The following is a 21,398-nucleotide window of genomic DNA, read 5'->3' as shown; positions in this document are numbered from 1 at the left end:
GTTTGAACTTGGCCTATCTGTTTACTTTGACAGTGATAGGAAAATGCCAAGTTGAGTGACAGTACAGATCCTTCTCTTTGGTTTGATTCCAGGCTCAAGACAAGGAATCTCAGGCTGGAAGGAAAGTCCCACTCAGAAATCCCAGGGAGTCACTGCCGATCCTAACCACCACCAACAAATCGGATGAACAAGATTCCGTGGGAAAGAATTGATAATGGCTCTTTATTGCCACTTAATCTTAAGTAGAGAGAACATTTCTGTAGTATGTTACATTTCCTTACCTTTCAGTCCAGTTTCTTCAAAGTTTTTTACAAGATCATTTCTGTTGCATTTTTTAAGAACACGAATGCACACCTCTAGAGCATCTTCGACATAATGTTGAATCAGGAGATCTACAACTTTTCCTCGACTAGCTTTCTCCAGTGAAGCTGTAGGAATATTTTCCTTTCCTTCATAATCAATGGAACTTAGCATCCATGTAAATTCTTCAAATTGGCGCTCAATGAGTCCATTCAATGCTTTGTAAATAGCTTCTTTCACAGTACTATTCATTTCTGCCATGAGGAATTATATCTGATCTAAAATTAAAAATAGAAAATTAATATAATATGGAAAATGAAACTTGAAGGAAACAATATTAAAGTTAGCTCATTCACAAAGGTTGATGCATGTCACCTATTCCATCGCCTAGGCCAGTGTTTCCCAACCGGTGTGCCGCGGCACACTGGTGTGCCGCGAGACATGGCCAGGTGTGCCGCAAAGAAAGAAGCTCAGCTTCTGGTCTCGCAACATTTTGCGAAGAGCAAAAAGTTGTGAGACCAGAAGCTGAACTTCCTTCTTTCTGGCTTCCAAGCCTCCCCACGGCTACTTCCCGCTGCCACCGCCGCCGCCATCACCCTCCTGCTGTGCGCCGCCTTCCCGCTGCTGCCGCCCTCCCACAAGGCCCCAAAGATCACCTGCTGCTGCCGCCAGGGTAGCTCCAGCCAGGGGGGTTCTGCAGCTGCCGGAGCCCACTGGCCTGAGAACCTACTCCCTTCAAGCTCTGTTCGCGGGGTGGTTGGTTATACTTTGAAATGGGTGAGACACAAGTGAAGCGCCGAAGCGCTCAAGTGCGCGGCCAGCCGCCCCCTTTCCATTTCACCCAAGGAAAAGAGCCGGGGGGGGAGGCAGGTCCCACTGCCTCCGAAAAGCAGCTCAGCAATGGGGTCGGGATGCGAGACCCCATTTCTCCCCACCCGCAGCTTCAAATGGAGATGTGGAGGGGAAGCAAAACTCTGCAGCCCTTTTCGCGAGCTGGTATTTGGGCCCCTTTGGAGCGAGCACCTCCTTCCCACACTTGCCCTGGGTGCAAATAGTTCAGGAGTTAACACTTTTGGGGGTCTTTCCACCCCAATTTCTTCCCGCTTTAAGCCTCGGTACGGGAAGAGCCTTTTGTTCTGCCGCGGTTCGACGGAGCCGTCCTTTGAGAAAGCTGCATCTTTTTGCCAGCGCTTTAAAAAAAGACTGAACTCAGCTATTCGGAAATGTTTTCGATAGCTTTTATGTTTTGTAGCTGCTGCCCGATCCTCAGTCTGCTCCCCATTTGCAGAAGAAAGACTCCCAGGTTTTGCAAAAAAAGGGGGGGGAGGAGGGGGAGGGAAAGACATAGAGGGAGGGAAGGAGGGAGAGAGAAGGAGGGCAAAAAAGAGAGGAAAGAAGGGAGAAACAAAGAGAGATGGAGAGAGAGGGGGAAAGAAAGAGGAAGGAAGGGAGAGAGAGAAAGAGGGGGAGAGAGAGAGAAATAGAGCGAAAGGGAGGAAGAGAGATGTTTTTTTGTCCAAACATTTTTTAGCCCTCACCCCCCCCACCCCCCCCACCCCGCTCAATGTTCCCCAGGATTTTGTAAATGTGAATAATGTGCCGCGGCTCAAAAAAGGTTGGGAAACACTGGCCTAGGCTATGTTCTGGTTTCTGGTAGAAATTTAGCAATTACAAATAACTCTTACTAAATGCATCATTTCATGAATAAAGAAACTCCATTTATTTCTCTGCTCTCCTGTAATTCAAACACATTCCATACAGGCACTCGGTCCTTATCTCTCTTAGCTGCATTTCTCACATTCCTTCTCCTGCTCCACTTAACAAGATTTATTTTCCTAACAGCATGACTTTGAAAAACAACAGAACTGACTGTTAACAACACAGAATACTTTTGCTTACTTTAGCACGGCAAAAACACATCCATTTCCCCTTCGGCAACGTTGAAACTCCACCCTTCTTCTCCACTGACCCCCTGACGTGTCAAATACATCACTACAGTATTTAACCCATTCCTCTCCTTAATATCTACTTCCAGACCACTGTTCTCTACGTTTTTGGGCCTTTCTGAATTTAGCGTTAACCCAGCGAGCGTCTGATTCTCCCTCACTAGATCCTGAACTCATAGCCCCATCCTGTGGCTGGCCTCCCACCTGTTCTACTACCTGTAACCCCGGGGCCCCCTCTAATTCATAAACACTATCTGAATTCTAGTCCTCAATATCTTCATCATCCTCCCACTGATCAGGAGTATGTAAACACCATCCCCCTCCTCAGGGTCCCTCCCCTCCCCTTGAGGAAAATTAGGGTGAAGTTTATCAGGGAAATGAACATGAAAATTAGCAATCAAACCAGGAGCATCAATGTCATGAGCATCCATTCAAACAGTGGAGTCAGGCCCACCTCTGGATCATTCCACCTGGTATTGGAGACTGTCGTTGAGCCAACGAGAGTCCTGGATGATAGTAATGTCCAAGCCTTGTAGTGGAATGCGAAGGGCAGCATCTAGATGGGAGGGAGCAGGACCGGTAGGGCCCGGAAGTGGGGCCCGAAGTGGAGAGTCAGGGGAGACTGGCAGCAATAGTGGTAATGGAATTGAGTTTATGGTAGTCACAGCAAAGTCTAAGGTCTCTGGTTTTCTTTTTGACAAAAAGTACTTGGGCAGAGAGTGATGAAGAGGAGGGTTGGATGAAACCTCTGACAAGGTTCTGGTCAATAAAGTTTTTTAAGGTGGCTGATTCAGGTTGAGACATTGAATAGAGGTGTCCAGCAGGAAGTTTGGCATCGGGTAAGAGGTCAATGGTACAGTCGTAGAGTCGGTGGGGGGGTAACTGGTCTGCTTCTTTCTCATCGAAAATGTCAACGAAGTCAGCAATGTTTGGAGGGAGGGTGCAGGCGAGTTGGGCAGGAAGTGGAGTAGTAAACGGTGGACGGATGTGGTCGATGCATTGTAGACTTGGGAAGGAAATTCGGTTTTGGGACCACACGATATTGGGATCGTGGGTTCTGAGTGGCTAAGGTCAGGTGTCTTGATGGTCTCATTTCCTCTGTCGTATCATTGTCATTAGGTTTGGTCCCTGCCCGGCCTAAGGTTTGCTTTAGGCCGGGCTCTGGTCGTTTCCCGGTAATGTAGCCTGCACCTGAAACACGGGCATGGTGTTTGAGACTGGAGTGGATGAACCGAGATGTCTTCTCTAAGAGCAAGTAGTTATCATGTGTCCAGCCTTTCCACAATACATGCATAGGCCTTCCGCTTGACGTTTGGCTCTTTTGGCTTCACTCAGGCGAGGTCTGGCCGTACCAAGATCCATTGGTTCCTCTCGAGCGATGACCACTGGTCGTTTTTCCGTGTCTGTTGGTGTTGTGATTCCGTCTGAGGCTCCTCAGGGAATGGCTGAACCTCTGCCGGCTCCATGCTCAGAGGGGGAGGATGAGGAACAGGAGGAGGAGGCCCAGGCAGACGGGGAGGAGGAATATCAGGCCGAGGGAGAGGGAGAACAGCCTGAGTCCCCCGGGGTGGAGCTCTCCCCAGCAAGCAGCCTGGAGTCCTTAGATGAAAATGCACAAGCCATCATCGATCGCAGGCAGAGAAGAGCAGCACAATGAAGGGGACAATTAGCCAGGTATTTCCAGCCCTAAATAGGCAACAGCTGGGTTTGGGTGTGGTTCTCCCCAGAAAGGCTAAAAAGGCAGACCCACCCTTCCTGTATTGTGGAGTATTATCTTTGGGAGTCCTGGGACCTGGCTGTGATCTTTGGCGTCTCTGATTCTGGCTTGTGGCCTTGAAGGCTGAAACCTAGGGGGAAAAGGCATGGGTCTTATTCTCTACAGTGGTGTGTGTGCCAGCAAGAAGTCTACTGTATTGTCTGGCCGTCAGGACTCTGCTGTGAAGCCTCATAGCCTGCCCGTTGGGAAGAACAGGTTTTTCTCTCTGTTTATGTTTCAAACTATAAAGTGCCTTTGCTTTTACCAGCGTGTCTGGATGTTTTTTCCAGTTGGTGTTGAAGTCTGGGGGCACCCAGACAGAACAGTTGGTATCTGGAAGGGATGTCTTGGCACAGAGTTGAAACCGTTGTTTTGCAATTTTTGGTGTGGAGTTAGCACTGGTCTAGTTCTCTCTCCAAACTGGTTTTCGTATCTGGTGGCACGGTCCTGGGCAGATGAGAATTTAGTCTCTATGGTCAAACAGGTCTCGTAGAGTTCATTTAACGTGTTAGGCGTTGGTTGGCATGTCATCTCATGCACAATTCTGGGTTTCAGGCCATCTTGGAACAGTTCCATAAGGTCTTGCTCATTTCAATTCAGGGGTGTGACTAGTTTCCGAAAGTCGGAGATATACTCCGAGATGGTCTTATTGCCCATGTGCAATTTGTGTAACTGAGTGATAGCGTTTTGTACGCGCATGGGGTCTTGAAATTCTTGTTCAAACCTCTGGCGAAATGCAGCATAATTTTGCAGGATTGGATCCTGGCCTGCTATAATGGGCATTGCCCACTCAAATGCAGCACCTTAACACAGGCTTATCATGAAAGAGACTTTCATGGCATCCCTAGCAAAGTCCTCAGGAGATGCGTTAAATTTTTTTTGACATTCTTGTAGAAATACATCCAGTTTATCTCTTGCCCCTGTAAAAACGGATGGCTTAGCTAAGTAAAGCTTTGGCCTTGGTTGAATTATTATTTGTGGTTGCACGGGGGGGGGGACTTGATTTTGTTATGTGATGATTTGCACTTGTAAAGCAGTCACTGTTTGTGCTAAAAGTTGAACATCATTAGCTAAATTGGCCATCCCGAGCTGGCTGGTTGAATTTCTTAATTAATTCAAAGACTGGGGAGTTTCAAGACTGTCCTGGTTTCTGGAATTATATCTGGTCTAAAATTAAAAATAGAGAATTAATATAATATGGAAAATGAAACTTGAAGGAAAGAATATTAAAGTTTGCTCATTCACAAAAGTTGGTGCGTGTCACCTATTCCATCGCCTGGGCTATGTTCTGGTTTCTGGTAGAAATTTAGCAATTACAAATAACTCTTATTAAATGCATCATTTCATGAATAAAGAAACTCCATTTATTTCTCTGCTCTCCTGTAATTCAAACACATTCCATACAGGCACTCGGTCCTTATCTCTCTTAGCTGCATTTCTCACATTCCTTCTCCTGCTCCACTTAACAAGATTTATTTTCCTAACAGCATGATTTTGAAAAACAACCGACATGACTGTTAACAACACAGAATACTTTTGCTTACTTTAGCGCGGCAAAAACACATCCATTTCCCCTTCGGCAACATTGAAACTCCACCCTTCTTCTCCACTGACCCCTGATGTGTCAAATACATCACTACAGTATTTAACCCATTCCTATTTCGAGTGGAGGAGTGAATTGCTCTTCTGGTGAAGTATCTTTGGACATTTTCAAGGGTGTTAATGTCTGAGATGCGATATGGGTTCCAAACAGATGAGCTGTATTCGAGGATGGGTCTGGCAAAAGTTTTGTAAGCTCTGGTAAGTAGTGTGAGATTGCCAGAGCAGAAGCTACGTAGGATTAGGTTTACAACTCTTGAAGCCTTCTTGGCTATATTGTTGCAGTAGGCTTTGGCACTTAAATCTTTTGTTATTAGTATACCAAGGTCTTTAACCGAGTGGGGATTATCTGTGATAATTTGATTATTCAGTATGTATTTGGAGTTCAGATTCTTCTTCCCAATGTGTAGGACAGAGCATTTGCTAGTTGAGATTTGGAGTTGCCAGAAACAGCGTCAAGGTCTTTTTGGAGAGTAGTTGTGTTATCAGTGGTGTTGAAGAGTTTTACATCGTCGGCGAAGAGGACACAGTTGCTTATGATGTAATCGCAAAGGTAATTGATGTAGAGAATGAAGAGCGTTGGTCCCAGTACACTATCTTGGAGAACACCACTTTTAACTGGGACGGGGGTGGATATGGTGCTTCCTATTTTGACCACTTGTTGTCTGTTTGACAGGAATGCTGTAATCCAGCTATGGAGGGAAATTACAGCATTCCTGTCAAACAGACATCTGGTCTGACTGATAGAGAAGGTTTAAGGTCACGTAATGCTTTTTCAACTTGGTCTTCAGTGAAGTCTACTTGGGTTAGGTCGTTGAGGGAGTTTGAGGTGCGATTGATGAAATTGGGGGATGAGCCATTGCTGTTAACAAATACACAGCCAAAGAAAGAGTTGAGGAGGTTGGCTTTGGATGAATCATCATGGTATTCTTTGTTGTTGGGTCCTTTGAGAGGAGGGATAGGTCTAGAGTCTTTGAGTTTATTGTTGACAAAGTTGTAGAAAGCTCTATTAGATTTGGTGCATAGGAGGGTTTCCTCTTGTTTGCTGTAGTAGTTAAGGCATTATGTTTTTATTTGATTGCAAATGCTTTTATATCGGCTTTTGAAGTTGGAAACTTGTCCTTTTTTGTTTTTCCTCCAGAGAGATTTTTTTCTTGTTTGTAATTTTCTAATTGAGATGGGGAGGTTATTGTTTTTTGTTTATGGTACATGTTAGAGGTACATGAAATCTGATGATAATTTTCATTTCGAGTAGGAATGTGTTGCAGAGGTCATCAGTAGTGTAGCATTCAGAGAATAGAGTTTTCCAGTTTAATGTTGAGAGGTGGGCTTCAATGAGTTCGTAGTTCGCTTTTTTGAAATTGAATTTTGGTGTTGTATTATTTTAGTGGTTCATAGTGTGGCTTAAGTTGAGACTGAATTTATCATGCTGTGGTCACTGTTGGAAAATGGTTCTGTTATTTGTAAGCCATATATTGCACTTTTGCTGTTGCAGAAGATGAGATCCAGACAGTTATCAAGTCTGGTATTGTTAGTTACTAGTTGGTTGAGTCCCAGATAGGTGACGGTATTATATATAGTAGAATGAATGGTTTCCGTGCTGCATTCATTTAAGGACTAGTTAATGTGTGGTAGGTTGAGGTCTCCGAGGAAGATAATGGGGTATGGGCAGTTGGTTGCCCACGTTAGTAATGTGGGTAATTTGTTAGCATGTTCTATGTGTGTTAAATTAGCTCTTGTGCTCAAGAACCCAGCACAAATATAGAGACATTTTCCCACCTGCTCTTTGTGCCCACATGTATTCAATCAAACCTCTACATATCGTATCACCACCCCAGGATCAGACCCCTTGGCCAACTTTACTCACCAAGGACGCTTGCTTTCGCCAGCAGCTGCAACCTTTCCCGGGAAACCTCTTATTCTCCTGGCCCCTCAGTCCAAAAAGAAGCTAATTCCTGGATATGGAAGCAAGAGAAAACCAGCCACTAATAAGAGGAAAACAATCAAGAGCACACTATTACTTAATTATACACATACTAACAACCTCTCGATTAGCAATAGCACAAGAATGGAAAAATGAACACATGCCCTCCGAAACAATGGTCATTAATAAAATACTAGAATCCACGGAAATGAGCAAACTCACGCAAAAACTACGTAATGAACAAAAGAAAGAAATATATATCATATGGGAGAAACTGTATATATGGCTTGAAAAAATAAAAAATTATAAATCCATAAATATTAATATTATACCGATGTCAAGGAAGCGAATATTAGCTAATTTTTAATTATAATGTTGTATGTGTTTTCTTTTTTCTTTTTTTTCTTTCTACATTATTTGTATTACTTGTATTATACTATATTGTTTTTTTCAGCTTTGTTTTGACACTTTTTTGTTACATGTGTTTATTTTATTGTTAGTCTTTGTCCTTACCTTTGGAAAACTTTTGAAAACTTATAATAAAAATTATTTTTAAAAAGAGAGAGAGAGAGAGAGAGAAACATAACTGTTTTCGGCTGCCAGACTGCTGTAGGAGGCTGTTGAGGCCAAAAACAGTCCACGCTCACTCCATTATAGTCCATTTTTGGCTGCCAGGAGGGCACGGGGGCTGAAAGCAGACCAAAAAAGCCCACTGCTGCCCACCCACAGCCGATTTTGGCTGGCAGAAGCACTGCCGTTGGTCCTTTCTTATTCCCACAGGCCAGAATTATGCACCCTGTGGGCCTGATGCTGCCCGTGAGCCTTGAGTTTGACACCGCTGGTGTATATAGATATACTTTGAAGAGGTTTTCAGTCTTGTAAAAGGTTCTCTTACTTCTGATAGTGATAAAGTAAAGCCTCAGTTTAAATGGACTTGGTTTAGCAGTCTCCAATTGAATAGATCTAATACGATGGCTATGAGTTATAGCAGCACATAAATGGACAACAATCTTTAATTATGGTGAGCCTACATTGTGCTATTGTTGTTACATTGAGGGAGACACCACAATATATGCATTTTCCTATATAGTTTATTAAAGCCTTAAATGCCTCTATAATGCCTTTATTCATACCCATTTTGCATTTACAAGTTAATATCAAAATATAATCATTAACTCAAAACTGCAAGCTATCATAAATCATCATTATCATAATTATCCAAGATGGCGCTGACAAAGGCTGCCTCAGTGAAATGTTCTCAAACAGTTTCTTCATTTTCTAATATTCCCTGCAATTCTCAACGGATTTCCTACTCAAGAGACCATCTGCTAAGAATTAAGGAACATTTCTTTAAGGAGCAGCTATCTGCAACTTCACCCCACCTGCCTTTACAAACACAGAGGAGATTTTAGCACAGGAGGAAGCCATTTCCCGGCAACCATGGATCACCAAAAACAAACGCAGACGGCAGAGACTAAGAGGTAAAAGGGCGGGAATTTTAAATAGACTAAGGAAGAAGGGAATTTAAAAAAACGCTCCCTTCCATCTTTCTTACCAATTTACATTCACCCAACAAGAAGGATGAAATACTGCTTTTAAATAGATACAATTCTGATTTTCACAATGCATCTGCCCTATGCTTTACTGAAACCTGGCTAAATGAGGAAATTGATGATAGTAGTATGCATATACCTGGCTCCAAGATTTTTCACACAGATCAGAATGCAGAATTATCAGGAGGAAAAAAGAGAGGAGGCTTATGTATATATATATATCGACAACAGCTGGTCTAAAAACATCACCATTATACAAAAATTCTGTGATGAAAACTTGGAGTCTTTAATTATTAATTGCAAGCCCTTTTATTCTCCCTGTGAGATTCATTCTTTCTTAATATCTGCTATTTACATCCCTCTGCAAGCTTTTGTAAAAAAAGGCACTAAAAACCCTAGGTGATCAGATTACGGAGGATGAGGCCAAATGCCCTGATTCACTGGCCATTATTTTGGGAGATTTAAACAAGGCAAACTTAAGAAATGAGCTACCAAAATACTTTCAACATGTAAATTGTCCACCAGGGGCAATAATATCTTAGACCATTGCTACACAACAGTAAAAATGCTTACCGGGCCTTACCAAGAGCAGCTGTGGGCCACTCTGATCATTGCCTGATTCAACTTGTACCTGCTTACAAACAAAGATTTAAAGCCACAAAACCAACAATTACTTCAGTGAGGACTTGGACTGAAGAAGCAAAGTTAAAGCTACAGGCTTGCTTTGACTGCACAGACTGGAATATTTTTAAAGACACCTCTGCAGACCTAGATGAACTCACAGATACTGTAACATCATATGTCAACTTCTGTGAAGACCTATGTGTACCAACCAGGAACTTGCAAATATACAGTAACAATAAACCTTGGTTCACAGCCAAATTCAAGCAGTTACATCATTCCAAAGAGGAAGCCTACAGAAAAGGTGAAAGAATGCTGTACAATCAGGCCAGAAATATATTAACAAGGGAGATCAGAGCAGTAAAAAGAAACTACTCTGAAAAGCTAAAGAATCAATTCTCAAAAAATGAACCAGCAAACATGTGGAAAACTCTCAAAAACATCACCTGTTACAGCAAACCACCTTCTCAAGGTGAAGGAGATCAGCAATTGGCAGATGACCTGAATGTGTTCTACTGCAGGTTTGAAAAGAACCACTTATCTGCACAACCTCCATCCCAGACACACCAACAACAGCTAAATCTTCTACAACTGAACCCATCCCATTGGGTTTACAACACCTAATGATCACAGAAAAGGAAGTAAAAGATCTATTTCACAGACAGAAGCCTGGAAAAGCATTAGGCCCAGACAAGATAACTCCTTCTTGCTTAAAAGTCTGTGCTGACCAATTGGCCCCCATCTTCACCCAAATCTTCAACAAATCACTACAGCTGTGCTATGTTCCTTCCTGCTTCAAATGCTCCGCTATCATCCCAGTGCCGAAGAAGTCCTCCATCAAGGAACTGAATGACTACAGACCAGTTGCTCTAACATCTGTAGTTATGAAAACCTTTGAAAGGCTGGTGATGTTCCCCTTGAAAATCATCATGGATCCACTGTTAGACCCCCTGCAATTTGCATACCGAGCAAATAGATCAACAGATGATGCTGTTAATATGGCTGTACACTACATCATTCAACATCTTGAATCTCCAATGACCTACGCTAGGGTCCTCTTTGTAGTTTCCAGTTCAGCATTCAATACTATCATACTGGACATTCTCTTAACCGAACTAAATCAGCTAGCGGTATCTGAACACACTTGTAAGTGGATCACAAGCTTCCTAACAGACAGGAAGCAGCAGGTGAAGCTAGGAAAAATCACATCAGATATATGTACAATTAGCACAGGTGCCCCCCAAGGCTGTGTACTCTCACCACTTCTCTTCTCTCTATACACTAATGACTGCATCTCAAACGATCCCTCTGTTAAACTACTGAAGTTTGCAGACGATACAACAGTGATCGGACTCATTCAAAACAATGATGAATCCGCATACAGACGGGAAGTTGAACAACTATCCTTGTGGTGTGACCAGAACAATCTAGAACTGAACACACTCAAAACCGTAGAAATGGTGGTAGACTTTAGGAGAAACCCTTCCACCTCTCACAATACTAACAACACAGTATGGCATCAGACGAGAATACCTCCGGAACTGCCTTCTACCACACGAATCCCAGCGGCCAATAAGATCCCACAGAGTTGGCCTTCTCCGGATGCCGTCGACTAAACAATGTTGTTTGGCAGACCCCAGGGGAAGAGCCTTCTCTGTGGTGGCCCCGGCCCTCTGGAATCAACTCTCCCCAGAGATTAGAACTGCGCCCACCCTCCTTGTCTTTCGCAAATTATTTAAGACCCACCTGTATCGCCAGGCATGGGGGAATTGAGACACCTCCCCCAGGCTTTTTATATTTTATGTTTGGTATGCATGTGTTGCATGGTTTTTAAATGATGGGGGTTTTAGATGTTTTTTAATATTAGATTTGTTCCATTGTAACATTTTTATTATTGTTGTTGTGAGCCGCTCCGAGTCTTCGGAGAGGGGCGGCATACAAATCTAATAAATTATTATTATTATCATCATCATCATCATCATCATCATCATCATCATCATTATCAATAGTAGAGGCCTTCAAATTTCTAGGTTCTATCATATCTCAAGACCTAAAATGGTCACCTAACATCAAAAACATCATCAAAAAAGCACAACAAAGAATGTTCTTTCTGCACCAGCTCAGGAAGCTCAAACTGCCCTAGGAGCTGCTGATCCAGTTCTACAGAGAAATCACTGAGTCTGTCATCTGCACCTCTATAACTGTCTGGTTTGGTGCTGCAACCCAACAGGACGGACGCAGACTTGAGAGAATCAGAACTGCAGAAAAAACATTTGCTGCCCACCTGCCTTCCATTGAAGACCTGTATACTGCACGAGTCAAAAGAGGGCAGGGAAAATATCTACTGACCCCTCGCATCCTGGACACAAATTGTTTCAACTCCTACCCTCAAAATGTCGCTACAGAGCAATGCACACCAAGACAACTAGACACAAGAACAGTTTTTTCCCCGAACGCCATCACTCTACTAAACAAATAATTCCCTCAACATTGTCAGACTTTTTACTAAATCTGCACTCCTATTCTACTAGTTTTTCTCATCATTTCTTTTTTTAAAAAAATAATTTTTATTAAATTTCTTCTTCTGTCCGGTTGTTCAGCATCAAACAGAAGCCTCACAAATTGAGCAATGAGGGAGGTCCGCTCTCTGCATCTGGCCCATAATGCCTTGCAACCCCCTCCCAAAATGCAAAACCCCTTTTCTTCTTCTACAGTGGAACCTCTGGGGACCAGAACAGCCCAGAAGTGAAGATTCTGCTGAAGCATGTGGTGAAATATGGACAGCAAAGACCACACCAGAACTCTACACTGCATGTCAGCACCCTGAAAAGCCAGGAGGGTTTGTCTATATGAAACCACAGGAATTAAAAACCTTCCCAGAAACAATGTTTTTAGAAGTCCACAAGCCAGGAACGGAAGGGGCCTCTAAAGTTATCAAGTGCAATTCCTGTCTGAGTAGCCAGGTCTTGAGCCAAGCAGAAATCCCTGGTGTTTCTAGGCCGCTGGTGGAGATCCAGGATCCTCTTTCTCCAGCCCCACTTTAAGCTCAGCTAAACAACCTCTTCCTTTCCAGGACACGTTTCATCTGCAGAGAAATTACCGATAGCTGTAAAGTCTGCATGTTTTTACAAAGCACGGGTTCCTCCAAGACAGGTCTATCACACAAGTCAAAGTCCAACCTTCCCATATTTAAGGTTTTCAAGGTGAGACTTACCATACTGGTGAAGTAAAAGAGGCTGAAAGCTACATAGATTCTCAGTCTGTGAACAGAGAGTTCAAGCTTTGTCCTTCGTCCTCCTCTTAGCTCATCTTGGGTGAGTCACATTTCCTGTGCAGCTGCTTTCCTGTGTAGCTTCCTCTAAGGTGCCTTGTCTCCACAAAGCTTTAACAGTCACTTTCTGTTTCACTTAGGTCTTCCACACCTTTCCTGCTTCTTTCTCAACCTCCTACAAAGTTATGATACCAGGAAAAAGTTTGGAGACCTGTGCAGATTCTTTTTCTCCCATTGGCAAGAAATGCAGAGAAGGCTGCAGGGAAAACAAAGCTCTTCTCCTAAGTGGAACCCTTGCTGCCCACACAAGCCAAGAAAATGCTCCCCTTTTCCATCTCCATCTCCATGCAAGATTGATGTGCCTGGTCTGACTCAGAGAAACCCCCATTTTCGTTTAAGCTCAAGTTTAGTCTCTGTTCCATTTTGGGACCTCTCAGCCTTTTCAGAAACATTTCTGGACGGCCCCTGAGAGCCTTCTCAAAGAGATTTGGGGCTAATGCCCCTTTCTTTTTGTAGATAAATTAGAAGCTAGCCAGGCAAGGAAAGTCGAGAAGCCAGAGGGCAACTAATGAAGTGTTATGGACATGTGGCTGACATTGAATATGTAGAAAGTCAGTCCCCATCCCATGAGATATGAGAGACTGAAGGGGAGACAGAGGGAGAGGACGCAGCAATGAGAGAGACCTGGAAGGAGAGAATGAGAGAGAGAGGGAAAAAAGAGAAGTGGAGAGGAAGGGAGGGAGGGAGGAAAGGAGGAAGAAAGGAAGGAAGGGAGGAAGGGAGGAAGGGACGAAGGAAGAAGAAATGGAGGGACGAAGGAGAAAGAATGAAATGAATGGAGGGAAAGAGGGTGGAAGGCCTTTTGGGGGTGGGGTTAATATTTTCCCCTCTCAACATACATTCAAACAATCTAATACCATCTGATTTTCCATGAAGAAAATGCATTATTTTCTTAGAAACATGCCTGGGATAAACATATACCCACCTTAAGATAAAATACAGGAAACAGTATAAGGGCAGACTAGATGGACCAGGAGGTCTTTTTCTGCCGTCCGTCTTCTATGTTTCTATGTTTCTTCCACAGTTGGAATATCTGGGGGCCAGAACAGCTTTTGCCAGGTAGGGACCAACACCCGAATCCTCGCTTCTTCTGCTGAAGCATTTGGTGAAACATTAACAGCAAAGACAGCACCAGAACTCTACACTGCATGTCAGCACCCTGATAAGCCAGGAGAGTTTATCTCTATGAAACCACAGGAACTAAAACCTTTCCCAGAAACAAGGCCTTAGCCAGAAACACAAGTGGCCTTTAAAGTCATTTCATCCCAGTATCAAGGGCAAGGAGCCTCCTTCTCCAGACCCACTTTAAGCTCAGCTGAACAACCTCTTCCTTTCCAGGACAAGTTTCATCCCTGTAGAAACTACTGTCATCAGAAATTACTGATAGCTGTAAAGTCTGCATGTTTTGACAACACACTGGTCCTTCCAAGGCAAGTCTATCACACAAATAGGTACCTCAAGATCCAACCTTCCCATATTTAAGGGTTTCAATGTGAGACTTACCATTCAGGTGAAGTAAGGGAGGTTGAAACCTAAATTGATTCAAAATTTGTGAGCAGAGAAATAAAGCTTTGTCCTCACTCCTCCTTTTAAAAAGCACTTTCGTTTTCAAACGTGCTCCTCCCTTCCTCCTTATAGCTCTTGAGTCATGTTTCCTGTGTAAGCAGCCTGTTGTTTCAATAAGGTCTTCCACATCTTTCCTGCTTCTTTCTCAACCTCTTTCAGTTGTAATAACAGAAAAGAGTTTGGAGACCTGTGCAGATTCTTTTTCTCCCATTGGCAAGAAATGCAGAGAAGGCTGCAGGGAAAACAAAGCTCTTCTCCTAAGAGGAACCCTTGATGCCCACACAAGCCGAGAAAATGCTCCCCTTTTCCATCTCCATCTCCATGCAAGATTGATGTGCCTGGTCTGAGTCAGAGAAACTCCCATTTTCGTTTAAGCTCAAGTTTAGTCTCTGTTCCATTTTGGGGCCTCTCAGCCCTTTCAGAAACATTTCTGGAAGGCCCCTGATAGCCTTCTCAAAGAGATTTGGGGCTAATGCCCCTTTCTTTTCGTAGATAAATTAGAAGCTAGCCAGGCAAGGAAAGTCGAGAAGCCAGAGGGCAACTAATCAAGTGTTATGGACATGTGGCTGACATTGAATATGTAGAAAGTCAGTCCCCATCCCATGAGATATCAGAGAGTGAAGGGGAGACAGAGGGAGAGGACGCAGCAATGAGAGAGACCTGGAAGGAGAGAATGAGAGAGAGAGGGAACAGAGAGAAGTGGAGAGGAAGGGAGGAAAGGAGGAAGAAAGGAAGGAAGGGAGGAAGGAAGGAAGGAAGGAAGAAGAAATGGAGGGACGAAGGAGAAAGAATGAAATGAATGGAGGGAAAGAGGGTGGAAGGCCCTTTGGGGGTGGGGTTAATATTTTCCCCTCTCAACATACATTCAAACAATCTAATACCATCTGATTTTCCATGAATAAAATGCAGTATTTTCTTAGTAACTTATATTAATCATCCCAAAAGTTGCAAAAGTTATTTTTCTAATTTTGTCATCCAGTTACATACATGTTCTTTTAGTTAAATTCTCTCCTTAATGTTCCTTCAAAAAATACAACACCAATTATATTTCTAACTTATTAACCAGTATGCCAATGTGCTAAATTCAATACCATTTATGCATTAATCCAAATCAGTATCACCTACTGCATATCTTATTATAATCAATACTTCTAACTTTATTAAAACAGATCAGCAATTCCTAAATTTATATATCTAAATAGAAAAACAAAAGTTAAAAAAAGAGCAAACAAAACAATACTCCAAGCTTAATCAACCCTTCTCAAACTCCAATATCTTCAATCTGAGCAGAACTTTGAACCAAACCTTTTTCTTTTTTCTTTTTTTGTATCCCCTTTTAATCCCATTTTCCATTTTATCCTTTTTATTCTTCCTTCTAGGAAGAAAAGATTTTGTTATAAAAATAAAGGGGTGACTTCCGGCTTGGAGCACGATTGCGACGGGGGTGCGGAGACATAGCTCTGTCTCCGCAGCCTACCTTTTCTGGCTTGTAGGGTGCATTTCGTGCACTGTCGGCACAGGACAGGGGGTCTCCCGAATCCCCCGGCGGATCGCCACGGTCCCGGGGGCCAGGGAAAGCCCCGCAGCTACATCCATGAAGAGCTCCGTCCAAGCGGCTACCTGGGCGCAGCCATAGTGGTCTCCAAGAGAAGGAAGTAAAAAACAGAATACAGAGGTCTACAAAGAAGCAGATCAATAGAGAAAGAAGATTTACAGCACGACGAGAAAACCTTTTGGTATACTATCGAGTAAGCTTGAAAAGAGAAGATTCAGATCGAAAAGGCGAACATAAACAAAGTGAAAAAACTGTAAGTGATATCCATATGCTCAGAAGAAAAACGGCTGGAACTACTTGTCTTTGTTAATATTAACAGTATTTTTTTCTTTCGAATTTTAAGATTATAGTGTGGTTTTTTTTCTTTTTCTTTTGTACTATTCATATTTTTTCTCCAGTAGTAATATAAAGACTGAAAGACTGAACTGTTAATTTGTCAATTTAGATGAAGTAGGCATATCTAAATGAATTGAACACATGACAAAATGAATTGAATAAACTGAGCTGAACTTAAACTAAATGAAATAACAAAGGCGAAGATTAAAAAATCTCCTGAATTTTTCTTATTGGGTATTTCAAACATTAAGTATAAAAAAGAAATTTATTATTTAATAATACATATATTGGTTGCGGCAAGAATCACATTTGCACAGAAATGGAAAGAAAAGGAAATACCAAAGGATGTAGAAGTTTATCAAAAAATTATGGAATGTGCAGAATTAGATATGATGACTAAACGCTTGAATAATCAAGTAGAAACAGAATATTATAAAATATGGAACAAATTATATGAATGGTGGGATTTTAAAAATAACAACAAAAATTAAAGTAACAAGAATTTAGAATTTTTTGAACGCATAGTCTTGAAATTTTATAAGTTAGAGCTTAATAGTTTAAAAACATTTATAATAGAATAAACTTAGACATGTTATTTACTATATTATACTCTTTGAATAAGCATTTTATAGACAAAATAATTAAATTAATATATAGAGTTAAATTTAATAAATATCTAATATGAATGTATGTTATTTTTCTATTGATCTGATTATAGTTAGGTGTTGTTGTTTTTTGTAGTAGTTAGACTTCTAAGATAAGCAGAGCAATGGCAGCTCCTTGAGTGTTCAATGTTGTATGTCTTTGTTTGTCCTTTTAAAAAATTCAATAAAAATATTTTTTTTAAAAAAAGAAAAATAAAGGGGCTATTGGATCAAACTTTGGACACTTGACAGGTTAGTTATGATGGTGGCCATGTCCCAGGGATGTTCAAGCAGCTGCAAGGATTAACTTAATGACTGTGGCAAGAAAGGTGGTAAAGTGAGGCAGAACTCACTTAATAACCGTCTTACTCAGGAGATAGAAACATTGGCCTCATTGGTTCATTTACTGACCGTTCAAAGTCGCAATGGCCCTGAAAAAAGTGACTTATGGCCCTTTTTAACATTTAGCACCTTCGCAGCAGCCCGATGATCGGAGGGTCAAAACTTTGCTGCCGTTTCCTTTTTATGACCATTGCTGTGTGTCCGGAGGTCACGTGACCCCCTTTTGTTTCTAACCGATCCACGCCCAGGCATGGAAATGTGCCCTTCAGACATTATACTTTCCTGCTCACACCGAAAAAAAATTAGAGGGAACCCTGCCCACCCCTGCCTTTGCCTTCTGTCCAATTGTTCAATGTTAAACAGAAGCCCCACAACTTGAGCAATGATGGAGGTCCGGCTCTCTGCATCTGGCCCATAATGCCTTGCACCCCCCTCCCAGGATGCAAGACCCCGTTTCTTCTTCCACAGTTGGCACCTCTGGAGGCCAGAAGAGCTTTTGCCAGGCAGGGACAAAGAGCAAATCCTCACTTCTTCTGCTGAAGCATTTGGTGAAACATTAACAGCAAAGACAGCACCAGAACTCATTGCCAGACTCAGTGGTGTCAGCCCCCAGCCCCCAACATTTCTCCCTAAGACTCTCCACGATTGACCTCTCCAAGTTCCTAAGAGGCCAGTAAGGGGCGTACATAAGTGCACTGATGTGCCTATCGTCCCCTGTCCAATCTTCTTTCCTTATCTCATATATCATACATTTTCTCTCCTTTCCTCCAACCTCTCTTCTTTCTTACTTTCTGTCATTATATATATTACTTAATGTTTATTCTCCTTCATATGCATTGTATATTGGACAAAGAATAAATAAATAAATAAAAAATAAATAAAAATAAATAAACTCTACACCGCATGTCAGCACACTGATAAGCCAGGAGAGTTTGTCTATGTTACAACAGAGTAATCAACGCCTAGAATGCTCTAGCTGACTCTGTGGTTTCTACTCCCAAGGCCCAAACCTTTAACTGTAGATTATCTACAATTGACCTCTCCCACTTTCTAAGGGGTCTGTAAGGGGCGTGCATACGAGCACCATCGTGCCTACTGTTCCTCTCTTACTATTCTACTGTCTTCTATCATTATTTAAAGGTGAGTGTTTAAAACCTTCCAGAAGGCCAGGAGAGTGGGGGTGGTGTGAATCTCTGGGAGGAGTTGGTTGGTTCCAGAGGGTCGGAGCTGCCACAGAGAAGGCCCTTCCCCTAGGGCCTACCAGACGGCACTGCGTGATTGACAAGACCTGGCCAACTCTGTGGGCTCTGACAGGTCACGTGGATATATAAGGCTGGAGACAGACCCGTAGTTGGAGAAAGCAGTCCTGGAACTTCACCATGCCATGGAAAAGTGCAGTGGGTCTCCTCTCTCTCTCCCCCCCCATTGCCAACAGTGGCCCTACCTTCTTCTGCTCCTGTGGGGGTGGCGCAGTTTCAGGATGGCAAAGAGTTTGGAGAGCCCAAGTAAGGAAGCTCTTCACCTTCCCAGAACTTCACCCTGCCAAGGAGGAACAGAGGGGGGTTTCCTCCCCACCACCACCACCACCAGTGGAGGCTTTACCTTCTACTGAAGAGGTAGGCTTGGTGGGGAAGGCAGGGAGAGCACCAGGGAAAGTAGCAGGCAGAGGCGGAGGGGGCCGAGAGGGGTCTGGGTGTGCGGATTCCGACGACCCTGGCTCGGCAATCAAGGCTTCATCCGAGGCTCTGCAATGAACCAGAGCCCTTAGAACCCCACCCAGGAATTGTTTGTACAGCACTCATCATAGGGAGATGGGCCAGCTGAGGACAGGGCGCCCCTCCTGAGCTGGGACGAATGAGCCCAGGCCCCGTTTAGTGCCCCCCCCCCCTGCTGCTCAGCTGACAAACCGCAGCCGATCCTCTTTGCAAACCAGAGCTGGTCTTGAACTCGGGACGCGCCCCTCACCTCCAAAGGACAGTCGAGCAGGGTGCTTCGAAACCGGGCCGGCTGTGGAGCCAGGCGTGACCTCCAAGCAACGGCGGTGGTGGCAAAAGAAGAAGAGCCAGCCACTGGATGAGCCTGCAACCGGGCAGCCCAAAGCGGCAAAGGAGAGAAAAAAGCAGGCGACCCCACAGTCAGGCTGCTTCTCGCGGCTGCAAAGAGGCAGAGCGACCCTCGGCTTCTTTCTGCAGCAGGAGGGGGCGGAGGGGGGCGGCACGGAGGGCTCCAGCTTCCCACACACAGCCAGGAAGAAAGAGGAGCTGGTCCCGTATGCGTCCCACAGCGGGTCAGCTCTGCCCGGCCGGACTTCCGCTCCTCCCCCCGGAGCTCCCGACGGGCGGCTTCTCTCTCTCTCGCCAGCCAAGCTTCCCAGCCACCAGGAGCTTTTCCCCGCGGTGTCCGAGCGACAAAGAGAGACGTGCGGCTGGAGAATCACTCTGGGCTCATGGGTCCCTTCACCCGCTTCCTTCGCTCGCCTGCAGAGATGGTCCCGACTCAGGAAGGGCGCCCCGTCCAAATTGGCCCTTCTCCCTATTATGAGCGCTGCTTCCATAATCTCCGGCTCATCTCAGAGCCTCCGGTGGAGCCTTGTTCGCCAAGCCAGGGTCGTTGGATTCAGCACACACATGTCCCTCTCGGCCTCCTCCGCCTCCTGCTCCTGCTTTTCCCGGTGCTTTGCCTGCCTCCCCGCGACCGTCCGCTTCCCCGTCTCAAGCCACCACCTGGGAAGCTGACTGGAGTGGCGAGCTGGGGGAGCGGATGGTTGGCGGGAGGCTGGCAAAGCGCCGGGAAAGCTGGAAGCGCCGCAGGGACATCACAAACTTCCAAGCCTTCCCCTCACTCCGGAGTCACTCAGGTCTGCTCGGCGGATGGGCTCTGCTTTGTACAAAACAAATGGGAAGAGGCGCTTCCTGCCCGAGGGAAGATGTTTTGTGTGTCTGTGTCGGGCCGAGCGTGTGAACACAAGGGCGTGTGTGTGTGTCCAGGGGCATTGGGGGGAGGACACCACGGGGAGAAGCTCCTGGTGGCTGGGAAGGGAGCAAGCGAGAGGGAGCAGCCTTCTCCCGATTGCACGTCTCGCTCGCTCGCTCTCCCGCCCGCTGCAAGGACGCCCTGGGGAGAAGCTTCTGACGGCTGGGAAGCGAGCAAGCGAGAAGGGCAATGAAAACAGCCTTGACGCCGTCCCTTCCCCCGCCCCCTTTCCCCTCCTTCAGTAACTTAGAACTAAGGAGGAATTTCCTGACAGAACAATTGATCCGTTGAACAGTTTGTCTCCAGAAGTTGTGAATGCTCCAACACTGATGTTCTTAAGAAGTTGGATAACCATTTGTCTGAAGTGGTGTAAGGTTTCCTGCCTAAGTGGGGGGTTGGACTAGAAGACCTCCAAGGTCCCTTCCAACTCATTGTTGCCATTATTTCAATGGGAAAGACAGGTTCACTTAACAACAGTGATATTAATTTAAGAAACTTCAGTGATTCACTTTAACTGGCAAGAGAGGTGGTGAAATGGAGCAAAAATCTTGGACTCAAGATCTGGCAGTAAGTTTGAGGACTACCTGTACGTGAACTCTTCTGCTGGAGGCAGCCAGGTTAATGTAAAAAAATAAATTAAAAGGAAGGGAAGTGATACATACACACACAAGAAAAAAAAAAGAACCAGAATGTGCAGTTCCCGACTGTTACTGATTTAAACCTGTTCTGCGACTGAATTGTGGTTTCAGGACAAGCCAAAAAAAATAGACTGATGTAACTTTTTTCTGACTAAGAACTTTTCCTGATTTAGAACTTTTACCAGACTTAAGGTTTTGCTTTTTTTTTTTTTTTTTGCTGTTGATGATGAGGTAATAACCCCACTCTGGTCAGACCGCACCTGGAGTATTGCATCCAGTTCTGGCCACCACACTTCAAAAGAGAAATAGAGACT

General features: G+C 44.1%; 1 protein-coding gene across 9 annotated transcripts in view; it reads right to left on the bottom strand.

The window, feature by feature from the left end:
• LOC139162813 (NACHT, LRR and PYD domains-containing protein 12-like) overlaps positions 1-20,215 on the bottom strand; it is a 130,110-nt gene extending 109,895 nt beyond the window's left edge. Inside the window, exons 1-5 of one of the 9 annotated variants that reach the window (XR_011558386.1) lie at positions 16,074-19,016; positions 13,956-14,120; positions 12,914-13,226; positions 7,469-7,556; positions 282-578 (exon numbers count right to left, since the gene is read on the bottom strand). Coding sequence is in view for 8 of the 9 variants with exons in the window: in XM_070743695.1 (XP_070599796.1) it covers positions 282-561 (280 nt within the window). In the remaining variant the exon portion in view is untranslated. Of the gene's footprint in view, positions 1-281; positions 579-2,700; positions 2,758-7,468; positions 7,557-12,913; positions 13,227-13,955; positions 16,021-16,073; positions 19,017-19,438 lie in introns of those variants that run through there. The other 8 variants (XM_070743695.1, XM_070743636.1, XM_070743643.1 and 5 more) reach the window with 8 other exon arrangements.
• Positions 20,216-21,398: the final 1,183 nt, after the last annotated feature.

This window comes from Erythrolamprus reginae, chromosome 1 (genome assembly GCF_031021105.1).
Source record: "Erythrolamprus reginae isolate rEryReg1 chromosome 1, rEryReg1.hap1, whole genome shotgun sequence".
NCBI classification, from domain to species: Eukaryota; Metazoa; Chordata; class Lepidosauria; order Squamata; family Dipsadidae; genus Erythrolamprus; species Erythrolamprus reginae.
The sequence above is the reverse complement of the archived record's forward strand: the minus strand, read 5'-3'. Positions and strand labels throughout refer to the sequence as shown.